General features: G+C 48.0%; 1 protein-coding gene across 2 annotated transcripts; it reads right to left on the bottom strand.

Annotated features, from left to right (window-relative positions):
- Positions 1-12,164: 12,164 nt before the first annotated feature.
- Positions 12,165-18,372, bottom strand: cdc26 (cell division cycle 26 homolog). Of its 2 annotated transcripts, XM_056290936.1 has the most exons (4): positions 18,123-18,372; positions 17,483-17,547; positions 15,962-16,068; positions 12,165-12,907 (listed from the first exon to the last, which is right to left on the bottom strand). In XM_056290936.1, exons 3-4 carry the CDS (start codon positions 16,040-16,042, stop codon positions 12,704-12,706), a joined length of 285 nt encoding a protein of 94 aa, XP_056146911.1. In that variant the 5' UTR covers positions 16,043-16,068; positions 17,483-17,547; positions 18,123-18,372; the 3' UTR covers positions 12,165-12,703. The 2 variants fall into 2 exon arrangements, with proteins under 2 accessions (XP_056146911.1, XP_056146910.1); XM_056290935.1 differs by lacking the exon at positions 17,483-17,547 and having other exon boundaries at positions 12,177-12,907; positions 18,123-18,365.
- Between the last annotated feature and the right edge of the window lie 73 nt (positions 18,373-18,445).

Below are 18,445 nucleotides of genomic sequence, written 5' to 3' on the forward strand. Positions count from 1 at the left end.
CCATCTCCCTGGAACATGCAGGGAACTCAACAGTGTATCACCAGTTCGGACTTCAGTTATCAGTCCCCCACAAAGCCAGGCACCTCACACAATAGCAATGGCTTTATTAAACGTCAGGTCGCTAACTAATCAGTCATTCTTAATTAATGATCTTATAAGTACCTATAACCTGGACTTCACCCTACTGGCCGAGACCTGGCTGGATAGAAAGGGCGCAGTGGCGCTTATTGAGACTGCGCCTCCTGGCTTCAAATTCCTCCAGACCACCAGATCTGATAGGAGAGGCGGTTAGGGTTAGGCTCTCTGATCCCTACAGCTGCAAGGAAATGTCTGTGAATGTTCTCATTCATCCATCCAGGTCATGGTTATCGAGTGCGATCCAATTCCTTTGGACTGCAAGGAAGTCCCCCTTGGGGAATTCACGTCTTCTGAACACCTTGCTCTTACCACACATTGTACTGCTACGACTTTACTGTCTGTCGGCCACCAAAACCTAAACATGGCTTTCTTGATGAATTCTCGGAGCTACTGTCTGTGGTTTCTACTGATTATGATTATTTCATCATCCTGGGTGATTTTAATGTTCATGTTGACAATCAAACAGACCCCGATGCTAGAAACCTGACTGGCTTACTGGAGGCATCTGCTCTCACTCAGCATGTTTCCGGACCCACCCACAATAAGGGGCATACTCTAGACTTGGTCCTATCAAAAGGACTTAATATTACGGTACCCTGTGTCATGGATGTTGCTATCTCTGATCACTGTTGTATATTTGTTGATGTGTCTGCTCTTCCTGTTCAACAGAAGAGCACTCGAATGCTCAAAAAAACGCTTCATTGATAATAACACAACGCCAGTAACGAGAGACGACGTCAATGAATCACACAACACAGATGGTAACGTGCAGCAGCAGCATTTAGTTAAAACAGGAAGGACAACAGAGACTGCAACACAGGCAGACCGGAAGGGAGGCTTGGTAACTATAGCAACCACAACCACTACTGGCTTCACCCCTTTTTTCCCAAAAGAAAGACCCCCCCCCTACACACAGTACAACAATAACACCACAGAACACCAGGCAACATCCCAGCTCAGGCTATATAACTAGACCTGTAAGGTAAGACAAAACATTATCACCAGTACACACAAACAACTGGCCTAAAGTTCAAAGTCCTCTAAATGCCGCGGCAAGCGCCGGCGACGCACCGAGCATCGAGGTGCAGCATCAGGTGCAAGAGCAGGCACACACTCGCCAGGGGAGCTCCCCCCAGGCTCGACCTCGACGGGAGGCCCAGTCTCATATCGTTATCACAAGGCAGGCAAGGTGCAGGTGGGGGCTCGGCAATGGCTGGCGGTATGTCAGGGCAGTGCGGGCCAGGGTTGTTCAGGTCCTCATCAGACGCGAAATCGTCTGCGAGGGGTTCAGAGGCCGTAGAGGGACCTTCCACTTTGTAGCAGTCACCCAGCCTGACCCTGTAGGAGGTGCGACGGAGTTGAGACCCCGTGAACTTCTGGATATTGCACCATGAACCATCCACGCTCGTGACGAGGTACCTGTCACGGTCCTGTGACTTATTCCGGTCACCATACAGGTACACCAGTTCACCATGCTGTACGGATGGTTGGTGACACGCTCCGAGTGTTGTTTCACGATGAGGTCCTGGTCGACCACAGGCAACTGCCTATGGGAGAACTGGTCACGCTGAAGCAGCATTTCATGGGCAGATAATCCACGCGACCTAACGTGACTGTTCAGGTTGGCCGTAGCGACAGAGAGTAACGGGAGTAACAGCCCTACAGTTAGGCTCGAGACGAAGAATCTCCCCCTGAATCTCTTCAACAGCCTTCTCCGCCACTGGGTTCTTATTGACATTCTTGGCGTTGCTCACCTCAACAACTAGTCTGTGCATAGCGAGGGCCCCATCCCCTGCCAATGCAGCAAAACCAGGGGCAGGGTCAGTCCTGATCACAGCAAAGGGGCTGTCGAGAGGGCACAGACCCAACCATAAGCGGGTTACAGCGTCCTTTAGAGTGTCTCTGCGCTCGTCGTCGATGAGACTCTGTCTGAGGTCAGAGCACTCTGCCTGTATGGCAAGCCAGGCCGACCTGTTGGTGAAGGGCAGAGGTAGGACAGGTCCCATGTTCACCCTGGCCTGGAACGGACCCACAGCGCCGTTATATCCTTCAAAGTGGGGATCAAACACTACATCAAACTCTCTATGCAGGGCGCGGAACTCATCTCTGATGTCAGCAGGCATGATGTTATCTGGGTCCAGAGCGACAAGGTCAGAGGACAAGGCTGACATGGTCGTCGGGGTCGGTTTGGGGGGATCAGCTGGCATGGCGGCGTCACTGAGTGACGGGACATATGTGGCGCGGACACGGCATAGGTTGTGGCTTTTCTGGACCAGCCGCAGCTCACCAGTGAGATTTGGGACACGGATCTTCCCGGACACACCCCATATCAAAGTTGGGGCAGGCCACTGCTGTGTGTCAGACTGGTCACATGAGACATCGACGTGTGGTTCAACAGCCAGCTCACTGTCCACATTGCACAGCTCAGGAGGCAGCTCGAGCTCGATGTACTCCCCTGGCCACACAGTAGATTTATCCGGAGCGTGGAGCACGTGCCGTATGGCATGCCTGTCCATCGGTGTTTGGAGGGTGCCGTAGCGGTACTGTATATCCTCGCCCAAGCAGATTTGGTGTTTGGCTGGTCTGATGGAGACGCTCTTTTCCATAAAGGGAATTCCAGCCAGGATGTCAGATTCGAGATTCTCAACGACGAGGCCCTCAAAATAGAGGTCATGGCCATCTCTCTGGAAGTGTGTCCGTGTCTCTCCCAATACTTTCAAAAGGGACAAGCCATCTGCTTGGAATGCCGACTGCGTACTTCCTGTGACGGTGACGCCCAGCCTGGTCGCGCATGAGGCCCTCATCATGTTGCCTGTTGCCCCACTATCAACGGTGAGACGCACAGGGCAGTGTCCATGGAAGGCATCGAGTCGAGGTAAGGGGGCTGTTCGATAAGTACACGTTTCACACCACTAGATGGCGCTGGGTCCCCGCTAACGCACTCGTCTACCTCATCATCAGTCTCGACCTGCTCTCCCAAAACCTGGCGCGACTTTGCCATGTACATGTTATCTTGGGGGAGGCAAAAAGGAACATTTGCTGAGGAAGTGATTATCAGGCCTGCCGGCACATTTACAAAGGGGACATGACCTCCTTGTCCGGACAGGGATGGATTGCTTTGACTTGGGGAGTTCAGACACAGCCCCGGTGCACTGAAAGCCGTGATGTAGAAGAATAGCTTGCCATATGCTGTCAACAGATGTGGAGTCCCTGACTACGCTGTGACGAGAGATTACAGGACAATAATTGGCTATCTGTCCCAACATTAGCTCTAACATGGCTACCTTCTGTTCTTTATTGCGACGTCGGGGCGCGGGAATATCTTTGCCGTCATCTGTGAATCCCCGGACAGGGGACGTTTTAGACTTCTTCTCCCACTCCACGCCATCGAGCAGGAAGGGGGCAAACCCGGCGTCGAGCGACAGTATATAAAGCAGGTTCTCAGAAGAGTTCACCCTCTTGGTCTTTGTTAAACACCACTGCTTCGGTGCTCTGTGTGTCGCCATGCTGCCCACTTAGCTAGCACAACTGTGTCTGAGCTAGCCCAGCTGCGTCTGGTGGTAGACGTGACTACCCTGGGATTCCCCTGGAAGGGCTACCGCCATTAGCTCGGTAAATATCAGTCCTCGGGACGTAAGTCTGGTAAGCGCTGCCACCACGCCAGTAATGAGAGACGACATCAATGAATCACACAACGCAGATGGAAACGTGCGGCAGCAGCCATTTAGTTAAAACAGGAAGAACAACAGAGACTGCCACGCAGGCAGACCGGAAGGCAGACCGGAAGGGAGGCTTGGTAACTATAGCAACCACAACCACTACTGGCGCAATTGAAACCTTCCAGAAAACCGTAAATGAGTTGTCGCCGTTTATGTCATCACAAACTGAGGATTTTGTGAACCACTTCAACTCAAAAATACCAAATATCTTTGACAACATTGCACCTGTTAAAACTAAAAACATAGAAAAACAAGAAGCCCCTGGAGAAAGGGAGTGGTTATTAGGCAGCTTAAGAGAGAGTGTCGCCAGGCAGAAGGACAGTGGAGAAAGACTACACTTCAGGTTCACCACGAAATTTACAAGGACAGACTGAACAAGTACTGCAAAGAAATTAAACAGGCCAGACAGCCTTTTTTCTCTAAAATCAATAAGGAAAATATTAACAATAGTAAAGTGCTTTTCTCTGCTATTGACCGACTTATTAATCCACCATCTCCAAACCCATCAGAGATGCTGTCCACTCAAACATGTGAGCAATTCGCTACATTCTTCAATGACAAAATTATTGCCATTAGACAGAACATTAGTGCCTCAAGATCCAGTAATGAACCTACCCTCCAGTTCTCCAGAAATATCACTGGTGCCATGTCTCACTTTGACCCTCTAGACCAGGGGTGTCAAAACTCCAGGCCTCGAGGGCCGCAGTGTCTGCAGGTATTTGTTGCAACCGTGCACTACACCACCTGATTTAACTAATTAGCTCACCTCCTGGATGAAGGAGGGAAAGGAACTAGTTTAATCAGGTGGTATAGTGCATGGTTGCAACAAATACCTGCAGACACTGCGGCCCTCGAGGCCAGGAGTTTGACACCCCTGCTCTAGACCTTAAAAGTCTAGACAATATTGTTAAGCAGCTCAGGTTGTCCACCTGCTGCTTGAATCCTCTCCCTACCAAATTTTTTACAAATGTTTTAATTCCTTAGCACCTGACGTTTTAGAAATTATTAACTACTCTCTTCAGGTCTGTGAATGTTCTCATTCATCCAGGTCATGGTTATCCGAAGGAGTTGAATCAAGGGCAACTGGACAGGGCCCTGAACTTGGCAGGGCCCTGAACTCCTTCAGAGGAACACCTCCGAGCCACTGATTCAGATATGTGGACGACACATGGGTCAAAATCCAAACACAAGAGGTGCAAGCGTTTACCAAACACATCAACTCAGTGGACAAGAACATTAAATTCACAAGGGAAGATGTAAAGAACAACAGTTTGCCCTTCTTGGACTGTGACGTCCTCATTGGGGAAGACGGGAGCCTCCACATTGGGGTTTACAGGAAACCTACACACACAGACCAATATCTACTTTTTGACTCACACCACCCGCTGGAACACAAACTGAGCATCATCAGAACTCTGCAACACAGAGCTGACAATGTGCCCAGCAGCACTCAGGCCCAACGAGAAGAACACAAACACCTGAGGGGAGCTTTAAAAACCTGCAGCTACCCCAGTTGGACCTTTGTGAAAACTGCAACACGTTCCAGAAAGACCAACCAGGTGAGCGAGGAGGAGAAGAGGAACAGAAGGAAGAGCACAGTCATCCCGTATGTTTCTGGGGTCTCCGAGAAACTCAGGAGAATTTTCAACAAACACCGCATCCCGGTATACTTCAAACCCAGCAACACACTCCCACAAAGACTGGTTCATCCCAAAGACCGTGTACCACACACCCGAAAGAGCAATCTGGTGTATGCTGTACAATGCAATGAGGATTGCACTGACGTATACATAGGAGAAACCAAACAACCACTACACAAACGGATGGCCCGACACAGAAGGCCACACTCCTCAGGACAAGACTCAGCAGTCTATCTACACCTAAAGGAGAAGACACACTCCTTCCAGGACAGCAACGTACACATTTTGGACAGAGAAGATAGATGGTTTGAAAGAGGGGTGAAGGAAGCCATCTATGTGAAACTGGAAAAACCATCCCTCAACAGAGGAGGAGGTCTGCTACACCACCTATCTCCCACTTACAATGCTGTCCTTTCATCTCTACCCAGGAGACTCAAGACTAGCCTCCAAGAACAACAGTCGCTCACTAACGACTCTCATGACCACTGAACAATGAAGTCGAAATTAACCCCCCCAACCACTGTCGCTGCTAAACACATGCAAATCAATAGTTCCGATGGCATCTATATGGCTCTGTTAGCGACGGGCGTTGGTAAACATCGGGACACAAAGAGCCATGGACATCTATAGCTCTGACAACGACTCCTAGAGGATAAATGCTGAGTCTCATCAGCAGCCAGTCAGACTAGCTTGGTCTAGTCAGAAAGGCACGAATTGAGGAAGCCTCTTGGATGAGAGGCGACACGTCTTCACGGATATATACCAAGTCCAGTTGCACTTGATTCAACTCCTTTGGATACTCTCTTCAGGCAGGTATATTTCCTGCAGGACTTAAGACAGCTGACGTTAAACCACTTCTGAAGAAGAGTAATCTTGATGTGACAGGTATTGCCAACTACAGGCCCATCTCCAACTTACCATTCCTCTGCAGAATCCTTGAAAAAAACAGTTTATTCTCAAGTTAATAACTATTTAATGTCGAACAACCTTCTAGGCATTTGTCAATCAGGTTTTCGATCTCACCATAGCACAGAAACAGCACTTATCAAAGTTGTGAACGATCTGCATATGAACACAGATTCTAATAAATTGTCTGTTCTTGTGCTCCTGGATCTCAGTGCTGCTTTCGACACTATTGATCATGATATTTTGCTAGAGAGATTAGAAAAATGGGTCGGCCTTTCTGGCCCAGTCTCAGCTGGTTTAGAGCATACCTTCAGGACAGGCAGTTCTTTGTGTCTATTGGAGACTTTTCCTCGGACAAAGTGGGTATAATGTGTGGGCTACCCCAAGGTTCAATTCGTGGACCACTACTATTCAATCTCTATATGCTCCCACTTGCACATGTTATACAGAAACACAAAATAAATTACCATAATTATGCAGATGATTCACAACTGTTCATATCCCTATCTTCTAATGACCTAGATCCCGTACGTTCCCCAATTCAGTGTATTGACGATATTACTTTATGGATGTCAGAGAACTTTTTACAACTGAACAAAGGCAAGACAGAAATACTTATTTTTGGTGCAAAGACTCAGAGACAAAGAATTGCAGCTCATCTCAGCTCTCTGTCTCTGGAGTGCAAAGGTGAAGCTAGAAATCTTGGTGTAATCATGGACAGTGATCTAAATTTTAAGAGCCACATCAATCATCTCACAAGATCAGCCTTCTACCATCTTAAAAACCTTTCAAAACTAAGGGGCTTTCTATCAATATCAGACTGTGAGAAATTAATCCATGCTTTTATAACAAGTAGACTAGACTACTGCAATGGACTATTCACCGGCCTCCCAAAATCAGTTGTGCACCAACTACAATTAATTCAAAATGCGGCAGCATGTGTTCTCACCAGAACTAAAAAGTATGAGCACATTACACCTGTTCTTAGATCTCTGCACTGGCTGCCCGTTAAAACTAGAACAGATTTTAAAATTCTTTTAATTGTACACAAAGCGCTAAATGGCCTTGCACCACGCTATATAAAAGACATGTTAATTCCTTATGAACCAGCAAGAACTCTCAGGTCCAATGGCTGTGGTCTTTTAACCATCCCTCATGCTAGGTCTAGAGCAGGGGAAGCTGCATTTTCTATTTACACCCCAAGTAGATGGAACACCCTGCCTGAGGACCTGAGAGAGGCCCCCACACTGGACACCCTGCCTGAGGACCTGAGAGAGGCCCTCACACTGGACACCCTGCCTGAGGACCTGAGAGGCCCCCCACATTGGATACCCTGCCTGAGGACCTGAGAGGCCCCCACACTGGACACCCTGCCTGAGGACCTGAGAGAGGCCCCCACACTGGACACCCTGCCTGAGGACCTGAGAGAGGCCCCCACACTGGACACCCTGCCTGAGGACCTGAGAGGCCCCCCACACTGGATACCCTGCCTGAGGACCTGAGAGAGGCCCCCACACTGGACACATTTAAAAGCAGGTTAAAAACCTTACTTTTCAAAACAGCCTACAGCTAAATTCATAGTGTGTGTGTGTGTGTGTGTGTTTTATATATTCTGCTCTGTTACTTTTAATTAATCAGTGTTTATGGCACTTTTATTTATTTATTTTACTAACTCAGTTTTAAACTTGTTCGTACTTTTATCAAATTTGCCTGTACTTTTATTTAATTTTTTTTGTGAGGGGGGGGGTTTATTGATTTCATTGTTTTATTGAGTGAAGCACTTTGTGTTACATTTGTTTGTATGAAAAGTGCTACACAAATAAAATCTGATTGATTGATTGATTGAAGAAAATGCTGTAGTGAAGTGATATCTGTGGGGACTGGCATGTCAGTGATAGCTGCAGTTTTAGAGGGGTTGGCTTTTAGGCCCTGGCTTGTGAAGATGTGTCCTACTTAGCCTACTTGGTCCAGGCGAAACTGAATGTCGTCAACACTGAGGATTTCTTGTCAAGGCGTATCTGCCAGAAAGAGTTCTTCGCATCCAGGACAGAAAACACTGTTGCTGTTGACATCTGTGCTGCTACCTCTTCAACACTACGCATGGGGTGATGGGGCCTTTTCAATGCTGTGTTGAGGTCTTTTGGATTGATGCAGTCTTATTTCTTGCTTGTCCTTCTTGTGCGCTGCTACCATGGAGGAAACCCAGTCTGTAGGCTCAGAGACAGGTGTTATGACACCCATGCTTTGCATGCGTTCGAGTTCCACTTTAACTCTTCCTTGCATCGCTACGGGGATGCAGTGGGCTGGCCGGACCACAGGCTGTATGCTGGGATCCAGCGTCATGGAATATGTGACTGGAAGTTCACCAAGCTCATCACTGAACACGTCTTTGTTCTGTGTGAGAATTTGTGTACTGAAGTCTGTGTTGCTCTCCATGGTGACTTGGTAGAAATCGGGGCTCATTCTGACAATTCCCATGTCCAAGCATGTATGAAATCCAAGTAGTGGCTGCACAGCTCTGTCCACTATGAAGAAAGGCAGTGTGTGATGCTGCTCCTTTAAACAGCATGACAGTGTGACCGAGGCCTTTGTCTCGATTCTGGTGCCTCCGTAAGCAACGAGGTTTGCAGCTTTCCTCTGTTGTACGAGTTGCTCGTCATTAGTCACTCGTTTGAAAGGCTCTTGTGACATCACATTGCATTTTGCTCCTGTGTCAACTTTCATTTCAGTAGACTTGCCGTTTATGTATATTGTGACAAATCCTTCGTCCTCCTCATTGGCTTGAGAATTGATACTGTCAACATGATTGTCAATATCGGCACCATCCACATAAACTGTGCCATCTTCACATGTCGTGGGCTGATCTACTGTCACTTCATGCACAGACTGTCTGAAAGCCTTTCTGTGTGGGTTGCTTTGACTCCGTGGTTTAGACTTGCAGCAGCTTTTGTAGTGGTTCATCTTTTTACCATTATGACACTGCTGTCCGAAGGCAGGACACTTTTCCCTTTTAGCTGCATGACTACCCCCACAAGTGCTGCACTTCGTTATGGTCTGTGAGAATGCCAGGGGTTTGGATTGGTGCTTTTTGTTAGAAACTGGCCTCACTGCATCAATACTGGTGACCTGTGTGGCTAGTGTTTTGCTGTTTTCCTTTGTCATCTCGTGAATACGACAGACTGAGATGGCTTTGGCAAGTGTTAATTCACTATCTCTCCTCAGAGTCACTGGTGATGACACACGATGCGGTCGCAGATAAGCTCGTCAGTTAAATCTCCAAATTGGCAATTTTTAGCTTTGATCTTCAAGTCACTGATGAAGGATTCTATACTCTCACCTTGTTTCTGATTTCTTGAATGAAACTTGTGTCTTTCCGTTGTTCTGTTGCTTTGGGGATTGCACATTTCTGGTGGCTCGTGGTGGACAAACAGTACAATCATTTAGGCAAATGATCTACACTGATTAACAAAAATATCCCGCTTTTGGTCTGAAGGGTTGATGCAGACTGAAGGGGTGGTCCCATAATGGCCACTGGTGGGCGTCTAGTAGTCTGGTTGCTCTAGCCAACATCATAAATGCTCCACATTGGGACGATGCACAAATCTGTGAGGACTTTTGTCCCGCTTACCTGACGTCAATACAGTCTTGTCCTTGGTGGGGACTTGAACTGTGTCCTGTCCACCACACTTGATCGCAGCTCATCAAAACCTGCCCCTCTTCCCAAATGTTCTTCTATTATTAATACAGCTCTGAACTCACGTGGAGTATCGGATGTTTTCTAAATCCCACGGCTCGTGACTATTCCTTTCCCCCCACGTTCATAAGACTTACTCCCGGATTGATCACTTTTCGTTTTATTTCCCCCCCCTTTTCTCCCCACTTGTATCTGGCCAATTACCCACTCTTCCGAGTCGTCCCGGTCTCTGCTCCACCCCCTCTGCCGATCCGAGGAGGGCTGCAGACTACCACATGCCTCCTCCGATACATGTGGAGTCACCAGCTGCTTCTTTTCACCTGACAGTGAGGAGTTTCACCAGGGGGACGTAGCGTGTGGGAGGATCACGCTATTCCCCCCAGTTCCCCCTCCCCCCTCAACAGGCGCCCCAACCGACCAGAGGAGGCGCTAGTGCAGCGACCAGGACACACCCACATCCGGCTTCCCACCTGCAGACGCTTGTTTTTTTCCCCACCCGCATTCCGGGAACTCTGCCTCTGATTGGCTAGTACTCGTTGCCTCCATTGGTTGGGTTGGTTAAGGTTAGGGTTAGGGTGGGGTTAGGGATAGGGTTAGCCAATCAGAGATAGAGTACGGGCGGGTCTTCTCGGAATCCAGGTGGGAGAAATAATAACGCGAGCGTGACGGAGGCGCGTTCTTGTGGAACACGGGTACAAAAAAAAAATCACGCCCTGCAGACACGGCCAATTGTGTCTGCAGGGACGCCCGACCAAGCCGGAGGTAACACGGGGATTCGAACCGCCGTCCCCCGTGTTGGTGGGCAACAGAATAGACCGCCACGCCACCCGGACGCCCCGGGATTGATTACTTTTTTTTAAAAATAAATGTATTTCTAGTTTTCCCCTTATCCCACCTGATTACCCCAATGGCATATGGCCGGAACTCTTGTGGAATAACTCCCCTGGCTCACGTTTCCACAGGAAGGAGATAGTCGTTACACCAGCTTCCTTCAAACTCGTGTCGGCTGCTCTCGCTAGTTTACACGCTGAAGCCTCCTCGCATGGATTGCATCACCTTCAGGCCGCGAAGGAGGCGTAGGGAGAATGCTTTCGGTTGCTTGGCTGCAGGTGCCCGGATGGGCCAGAGGGGTCGCTGGAGAACGACGAGTCCCCGAACACTACACCGATCTACACCCACTATCCCTCGGGTAAGGGTGGCCTAATGAAGGCCTTACCCCGTGGACGCTCTGGCCGTGACCGGTTACGGCGGGTCTGGGATACGAACCTCCCAGCCACGTGACGAGCGGACTGCAAGAGCGGCAGGTTATTCATCAGAGCGGCCAGCAGGGCGGCCATCAGAGCGGCCTGTGATTGGTTACTTTTTACTAGACAATAAACTGCTCTCATTGGTCTGAAAATAAAGTTATCAGGCTGTCATCTCACACCACGCCGCACTGACTTGAGCTAACGTTACCAAACCAACCGTGGCGCTCTAACTCCCCTGCTTTCTGACACATCACATTATCATATTTATAATATTATAATATCATATCACATTTCTGTCTAATCAAATTATTTCCATCCATCCATCAGCCAAACCGCTTATCCTACTCAGGGTCGCGGGATGCTGGAGCCTATCCCAGCAGTCACTGGGCGGCAGGCGGCAAGACACCCTGGACAGGCCACCAGTCCATCACAGGGCCAAATTCTTTCTCGAAACAAAACGAACCCCCAACATATCCATGGCACCTTTTTAAAAGCTTATATGAGGAGTCAAAGTATATCGTGCTCTGCCTATGACTGGAAATGTAAAATGCATTGTACTGTGGTCCCTGTGATGGTCTAGCGGCCTGTCCAGGGTGTCTCCCCACCTGCCGCCCAGGGACTGTTGGGATAGGCTCCAGCATCCCGCGACCCTGAGAGCAGGTAAGCGGTTTGGATAATGGATGGATGGGTTGTGGTGTGCTGGCGTGGAAGCATGAGTCGGGAGGCAGGGATCTCTTCTTAAATGGCAGCCCCCGTGTCCTGTACACCGCACGACCGGGGAGTGCTCTTTATTTGCATCCAGAATGGTTTTCTGAATCTTTGAGCCTTTTCAAACCATCCTGTTGACACTGGTTCACTCCCGGAAGCTTTGTTTGCAGCGCTGGTGGGTGACGTGCTGGTCTGGTTCAGGGGTAGTGGATGCTGTGCAGTCCAACGAGGCACCAGTTGCTTAACGCAGGACCCTTCTGGATGTGCTGCGCCACGAGACCGTTTCCTCAACCTAACCGAGATGTTGGTGAAGATGTGTGTAAGGATTTCTACTGACGACGGTGGTACCGTCCAGGATTTTCACTCACGAGTGTCTAAAATAAAGAACAGCCTCTGACGTTGGCAGCATGTCCCTCGTGTGCCCACGTACCTCGTTGTGTAACACATGACGCCTCAACATTCTCACAGCCACGGCTGCCTTTTATTTAAACACACGTCACTTCACTTCTCTGTGACCACAATGTACCTGTAGCACAACTTAGAGCACAACGCCCACATGACTAAACCCGCCTCTTGTCCTTACGCAAAGAATGTCACTGTTGCCAACGGCGACCGCAGCAGCAGCACGTGCACCGTGCAGCAGCGTGCGCCTCAAAACTGCACGTTGCCGAAGAGAGCCGGGAGCGTGGCGGGCTTCGGGTGGGGCTTGTAGCCGATGCGCTCCTGCACAAGCTCTGCCTGCGAACGGCCGTCTGCAATGACCGAGGGCCCAGCTACGCCTGCTGCGGTGCCGACAGGTCCTTCCCCGGCACCCACCGCCACGGACTCGTCCTCCTCGCACTGCCGCTTCCTGTTCTGAGGTGACAAGAGAAAGAAAGACGGCGTTAACTCACTAATGCTAACCGCTAGCCCTCTATGCCTTACATATTGGCTTATTTTCATTCATTTTTTTGTTGCAGTGCATTATGGGATAGATTAACGCTGGTTTGCTGACACCAATTGCTAGTATTCTCTTGACAGAATTATGAGATTCACAAAACAATCCCTGTGTTTAAAAACAGACTAATCAACAGCTGGCCCGCTGCTGGCGAAGTGGTAACTTAAGGTGTAGTGCACAACATCAGGACATTGATGAAAGTACTATGTAGCGAAGTAACGCATATTAAAGTGGATGAGTAGCATAATGAGTAGATTGATATACTATCATTATTATTATAATGAGCTCGATCTGAGAGGCTGATTATAGCTGCCAGTAACAAACGTCTCGGGTGATCCCATCACAAGCGGGCCAGTTCACTGGCATCAGAATGCGTCTCCACATGCCTCTCGAGTGACGGATAGACACGTCCCTGTGGTAGGGCTGTGGTTTAGCCTTGACTGCAAGTGCAGAGAGGGGGCGTGGATCACAGGACAGCAGCGCACCAGCCCATGCCAGTGATGGATTTAACACAATATTAAATAAGGCCTGTGTTAATCGCCTACAACCGTGTCCGCCTTAAGCTCGACCCCTCTCCTTGGCACGTGTCATAATCACACAATTAAACACGTACAGAGGCGAGGAGAGTCGAAGCAGCAGACATTTCACAAAAGGACACATCTTTGATCACTCAGCTTAATATGCCGTCGATGAGTATGACGTATTCCACACATGTAAATTATGACTGTCAGATCATGTGATCATTGGCTTCCTATCCATGTTAGATCAGAATACAAGGTGCTTCTGCTGACTTATAAAACCCTAAATGGACTTGCCCCATCCTACCTGTCTGATCTCCTCAAACCTTACATGCCATCTCGAGCACTTCGTTCTCAAAATACAGGGCTCCTGTGTGACCCAAAGTTAAGAAGAAGTCAGCTGGTGGCAGCAGGGCCTTTTCCTACCGGGCTCCGTTGTTGTGGAATAACCTGCCTGCTGCCATCAGACCATCAGAGTCTGTTGAGTCTTTAAATCCAAACTTAAAACTCATCTTTTTGCCTTAGTTTACAATTAGTTGCCTTTAAGTTGAGTGCTTCACAACCTGGACTGGATGGTGGGTTGGTTTTCTGTCTCAATGAATTTACCAACCACTGTTCTGCCCACCAGATTATCGAGTATAGATTATGACTAATTGATGACTTAATTGATTATGGCTAATGACTATTGCAAACTGTTCTCTTCTCTAACAAGTCTTTTCTCTCTCTCTCTGAATGATGTCTTCTCCTTTCTCTTTCTCTGTGTGTGAATGGTGTCATGTGAGTCTCTCTTGCGTGCATGTGCAGTCGGTTCTCCTCCCAGGTCTCCATGGTGATGGTGGCCTCCATTTGGATGCTGCCTGCCCTTCCTCTCCTCACGTAAGTTCTTCTTTTTTTTACATGATGATGCTGGTCGCGTGGCTTGGGTCCTGGACTGCTCTGTTGGCATGTGGACACTGCCTGGCATCCTGTGCATCATGTTCTTCATAAATATGATGTCCATTATAATTCTGTTATCCTCTTTCAATGTTGTATTATATAAATTGCGTGAACACAACATCCATTGCACGCTGTCCATCTTGGGAGAGAGATCCTCCTCTGTTGCGTTCCCTGAGGTTTCTTCCTATTTTTTCCTCCTGTTAAAGGGTTTTAGGGAGTTGTTGCTTATCCGATGAGAGGGTCTAAGGACAGGATGTTGTGTTGCTGTTAAGCCCACTGAGGCAAATTTGTAATTTGTGATATTGGGCTATACAAATAAAATTGATTTGATTTGATTTGATCATACAACACATGAGATTAGTGTGACTTATTCCACATGTGTAAGTTATGACTGTCAGATCATGTGATCATACAACATGTGAGGTTAGTGTGACGTTTTCCACATGTGTAAGTTATTAGTGTCAGATCATGTGATCATACAACATGTGAGGTCAGTGTGACGTTTTCCACATGTGTAAGTTATTAGTGTCAGATCATGTGATCATACAACATGTGAGGTCAGTGTGACGTATTCCACGTGTGAGTTATTACTCTCAGATCATGTACTCATACAACATGTGAGGTTAGTGTGACGTATTCCACCATTCAAGAATTGGTCTACTGTGGGTGAATAGTTTCACATTCTAACAATCTGGCCTGGGAGCGTCTTGGGGTCCCCCAGGAGGAGCTGGAGGGCGTTGTTGGGGAGAGGGACGTCTGGAGTGCCCTACTTAGCTTGCTGCTACTGTGACCCGACCCCGGAGAAGCAGCAATGAGATAAGTGCTATTTCTGTGCTATGGTGAGACAATGACATGGACGCAACAGATGCTTGTGGCGCCGGACAGAGACAAGTGATCTGATGAGGAAGTAGGTGGTGAATCAGGAGCGTCACGGTCTGATTTTTGTCTTCTTTCACTTTGTGCTCAAAATACACAGCAAAAGTCAAACCTCCTTCTTAAAACTTGTCATGTGGGAAAATGTAGATGTCTGAACACCAGAGTTTGTAATTCTCAACCTGAACCCAGTCAGGCTCGACACGATCACGCCGGTTCAGGCTCAGATTATTCACTTACTCCAGCGGGTTTGAGATGGTCGGGCTCTGCACTGTAATGGATAAATGAACTTGAACCTGAAGTTGCATGTGAATGTGTAAGCAGGTGGGGGCTCTTCCAGAGTTGTGGGTCTGATGTGTGTCAGCAATTACAGATGAGGTAAACAAAACAACTCCTGAGTAGGTGATCCTTCAATGTGGCCCGAGTGATCGGATCTCAAGACGTCGTGAGGACGCATGGGGTGCACTCGCACCTGTACTGACAGCTGTCCACTCCTGATCACATCACCCCAGAGGCAGGTTCATACCTGCTGTCAACAGCCTCAGAGTAAGCCGCTTTACAAAAGTACTTTTAAGACATAGCAACCTAGTGTGTACTAAAACACAGCTACTGAAGCATTTCAAAAGTAATTTCATACAAACGCACCTCCAGCTCCTTTTTGATGCTCTCAAACTCTTCGATGTCGTCCATCTTCAGCTCCAGGCGGGTTGGCTTGCGTCGTAGCATCTTGCCGCTTCTTCTTCCTTTTTCTCCTTTTGAAAGAGAAGAAGAGAAAAAAGGCATCAATCAATAATTTTGTTTGTGTTTTATGCATTTGTTCAGGTGTGAAAGCTTAAAATGGCCAATCTGTGGAACGGCAAAAGAAGAAGAAGAAAATGCAACATCTGTAGAAAATAAAGTGGAAAGTAGACAGACAAGAAGTGAAATGGATAGACAACACTTTACAGAGGATGGATGTGGGTATGTACAGTAGAGACAGCCACTGCGACACAGACCTTTACTCACAATAAGTCCTACCACATGTCACGGCTGCACAGTATCGAAAAATATCTGCGAAATCACAGCAGAGCAAGTCTAAACTAAACTTACAAGTCCATCACAACCCCCCTCCTGGATCTGCTGTAGTTCGCATACAGAGCCAACAGGTCCACAGATAATACATCAGCATCAGAAATTATTTTATTGCCATGTACAGTACATGCATTATGAATTTAGCTTGGTGTACTTGGTACAATTAGCTTTGTGTAGTTACTACAATTAACTTGGTGTAGTTGGTACAATTAGCTTGGTGTAGTTGGTACAATTAACTTGGTGTAGTTGGTACAATTAGCTTGGTGTAGTTGGTACAATTAACTTGAACTGGTACAATTAACTTGGTGTAGTTGGTACAATTAGCTTGGTGTAGTTGGTACAATTAACTTGGTGTAGTTGGTACAATTAACTTGGTGTAGTTGGTACAATTAGCTTGGTGTAGTTGGTACAAATAACTAGAACTGGTACAATTAGCTTGGTGTAGTTGGTACAATTAGCTTGGTGTAGTTGGTACAATTAACTTGAACTGGTACAATTAACTTGGTGTAGTTGGTACAATTAGCTTGGTGTAGTTGGTACAATTAACTTAGTGTAGTTGGTACAGTTAGCTTGGTGTAGTTGGCAAAATTAAGAGTGCGAGAAAAATACTCAGAGATGAGTCTGATGATGGTGGTGTTGTCTGCAAACTTCAGCTGCTTGACAGACTGGTGTCTGGAGGTGCAGCTATTGGTGTGAAGCAGGAAGAGCAGCGAGGACAGGACACAGCCTTGGGGGACACCGGTGCTGATGATCCGAGGGTCTGACACATGCTTCCCCATCTTCACATGCTGACTCCTGTTGGTTAGGAAGTCAGTGATTCACCTGCAGGTGGGATGGGGCACACAGAGATGGGAGAGTCTGTCCTGGAGGACAGAAGGGCTGATCGTGTTGAATGTGGAGCTGAAGTCCACAAACAAGATCCTGACATAGGTGAGAGTCCAGGTGAAGGAGGATGGAGTGAAAAGCCATGTTGACATTGTCATATGTCAACCTTTTGGCTCTGTATACGAACAGTAGCGGATCCAGGAGGGGAGTGATGATGGACTTGAGGTGGGACAGCACAAGGCATTCAATTCATTTCATGTGACACCTCACCTTACGGAGTCGGGGCTGTCACATGAAGCAGATGACAAGGACTCTCTTGTACTGCTCATTGTTTTCTAGAGGATGAAACGTTTTCAGTTGTAATGTTTGCCTTATTGTTGTAAATGTATCGTTTGAATGAAAAAAAAATCTCTCTGCATAGACCCGACCCACTGACCCTTGACCCGGCAACAGTGTACCCCCCCCCCGAACAGCAAAACATCTCCCTCAACTATGTACAACTAACACTTATACCCCCTGGTGAACATGAACGCGCTACAATATAACGCTTAGTATTTCAAAAACATTACAGCACGAACAGCAGTTTCTGCAGCACAGCCGAATGATAATGTAACCTACAAACGGAGCGGCTGGCGGGCGGAAACGTGCTCGGCTACGGTGGCGTTTTCACTCATGTTCTGGCTGCATGGGGCGCCAACTTCGCCTCGGTGTGTTGAACAGGTCGTCGGGGAGGTGACTTCTGTAAGTTGTGCGTAAATGAAACTTTAAGTATTAATTTACGGTTAATCTACGAGCACTTACTGCTGCCAGGTGTACGCAGGCGACAGGTAGGGCTGACTGCAAAGTTCCCCAGTTCCTTACGTTAATATCAGGGAAGGCAGAAACAAATGAAATGTCGCAAACTTTTTACCTTTCGGCCGCCGACGAAGAAAGATTCCTCCCGCCAAAACCACAACGTACACCACAACTTCTTCTACACAACAAAGGCGGAGCACCGCGGGCTCTCGCTCCCCTTCCGCGGCCAGCCGGCACGGCCGGACGTGACGCTGGTTGCGCCACCCGGGAATGTAGTCCGCGAGTTCCAAAAGACTACAGAACGCCGACCAGCACCACCCATGTAATGTTTTATCTGTTGTTACTCATCAGGACTTCAACACGTATGGACGCACGATGGGAGCTGGAACCCCCCCCCCCATTCCCCGTTTCTTCTTAATTCTTCATGAAGCCGCTGTA

This window comes from Lampris incognitus, chromosome 12 (assembly GCF_029633865.1).
Source record: "Lampris incognitus isolate fLamInc1 chromosome 12, fLamInc1.hap2, whole genome shotgun sequence".
Classification (NCBI taxonomy): Eukaryota; Metazoa; Chordata; class Actinopteri; order Lampriformes; family Lampridae; genus Lampris; species Lampris incognitus.

Bases quoted from the DNA above. Each gene is read 5' to 3' on its own strand.
- cdc26 (XM_056290936.1), bottom strand. From the start codon at position 16,042: ATGCTACGACGCAAGCCAACCCGCCTGGAGCTGAAGATGGACGACATC. The intron at 12,908-15,961 runs GTGCGTTTGTAT...TTGTCACCTCAG, and splicing joins GCATCAAAAAGGAGCTGGAG to AACAGGAAGCGGCAGTGCGA.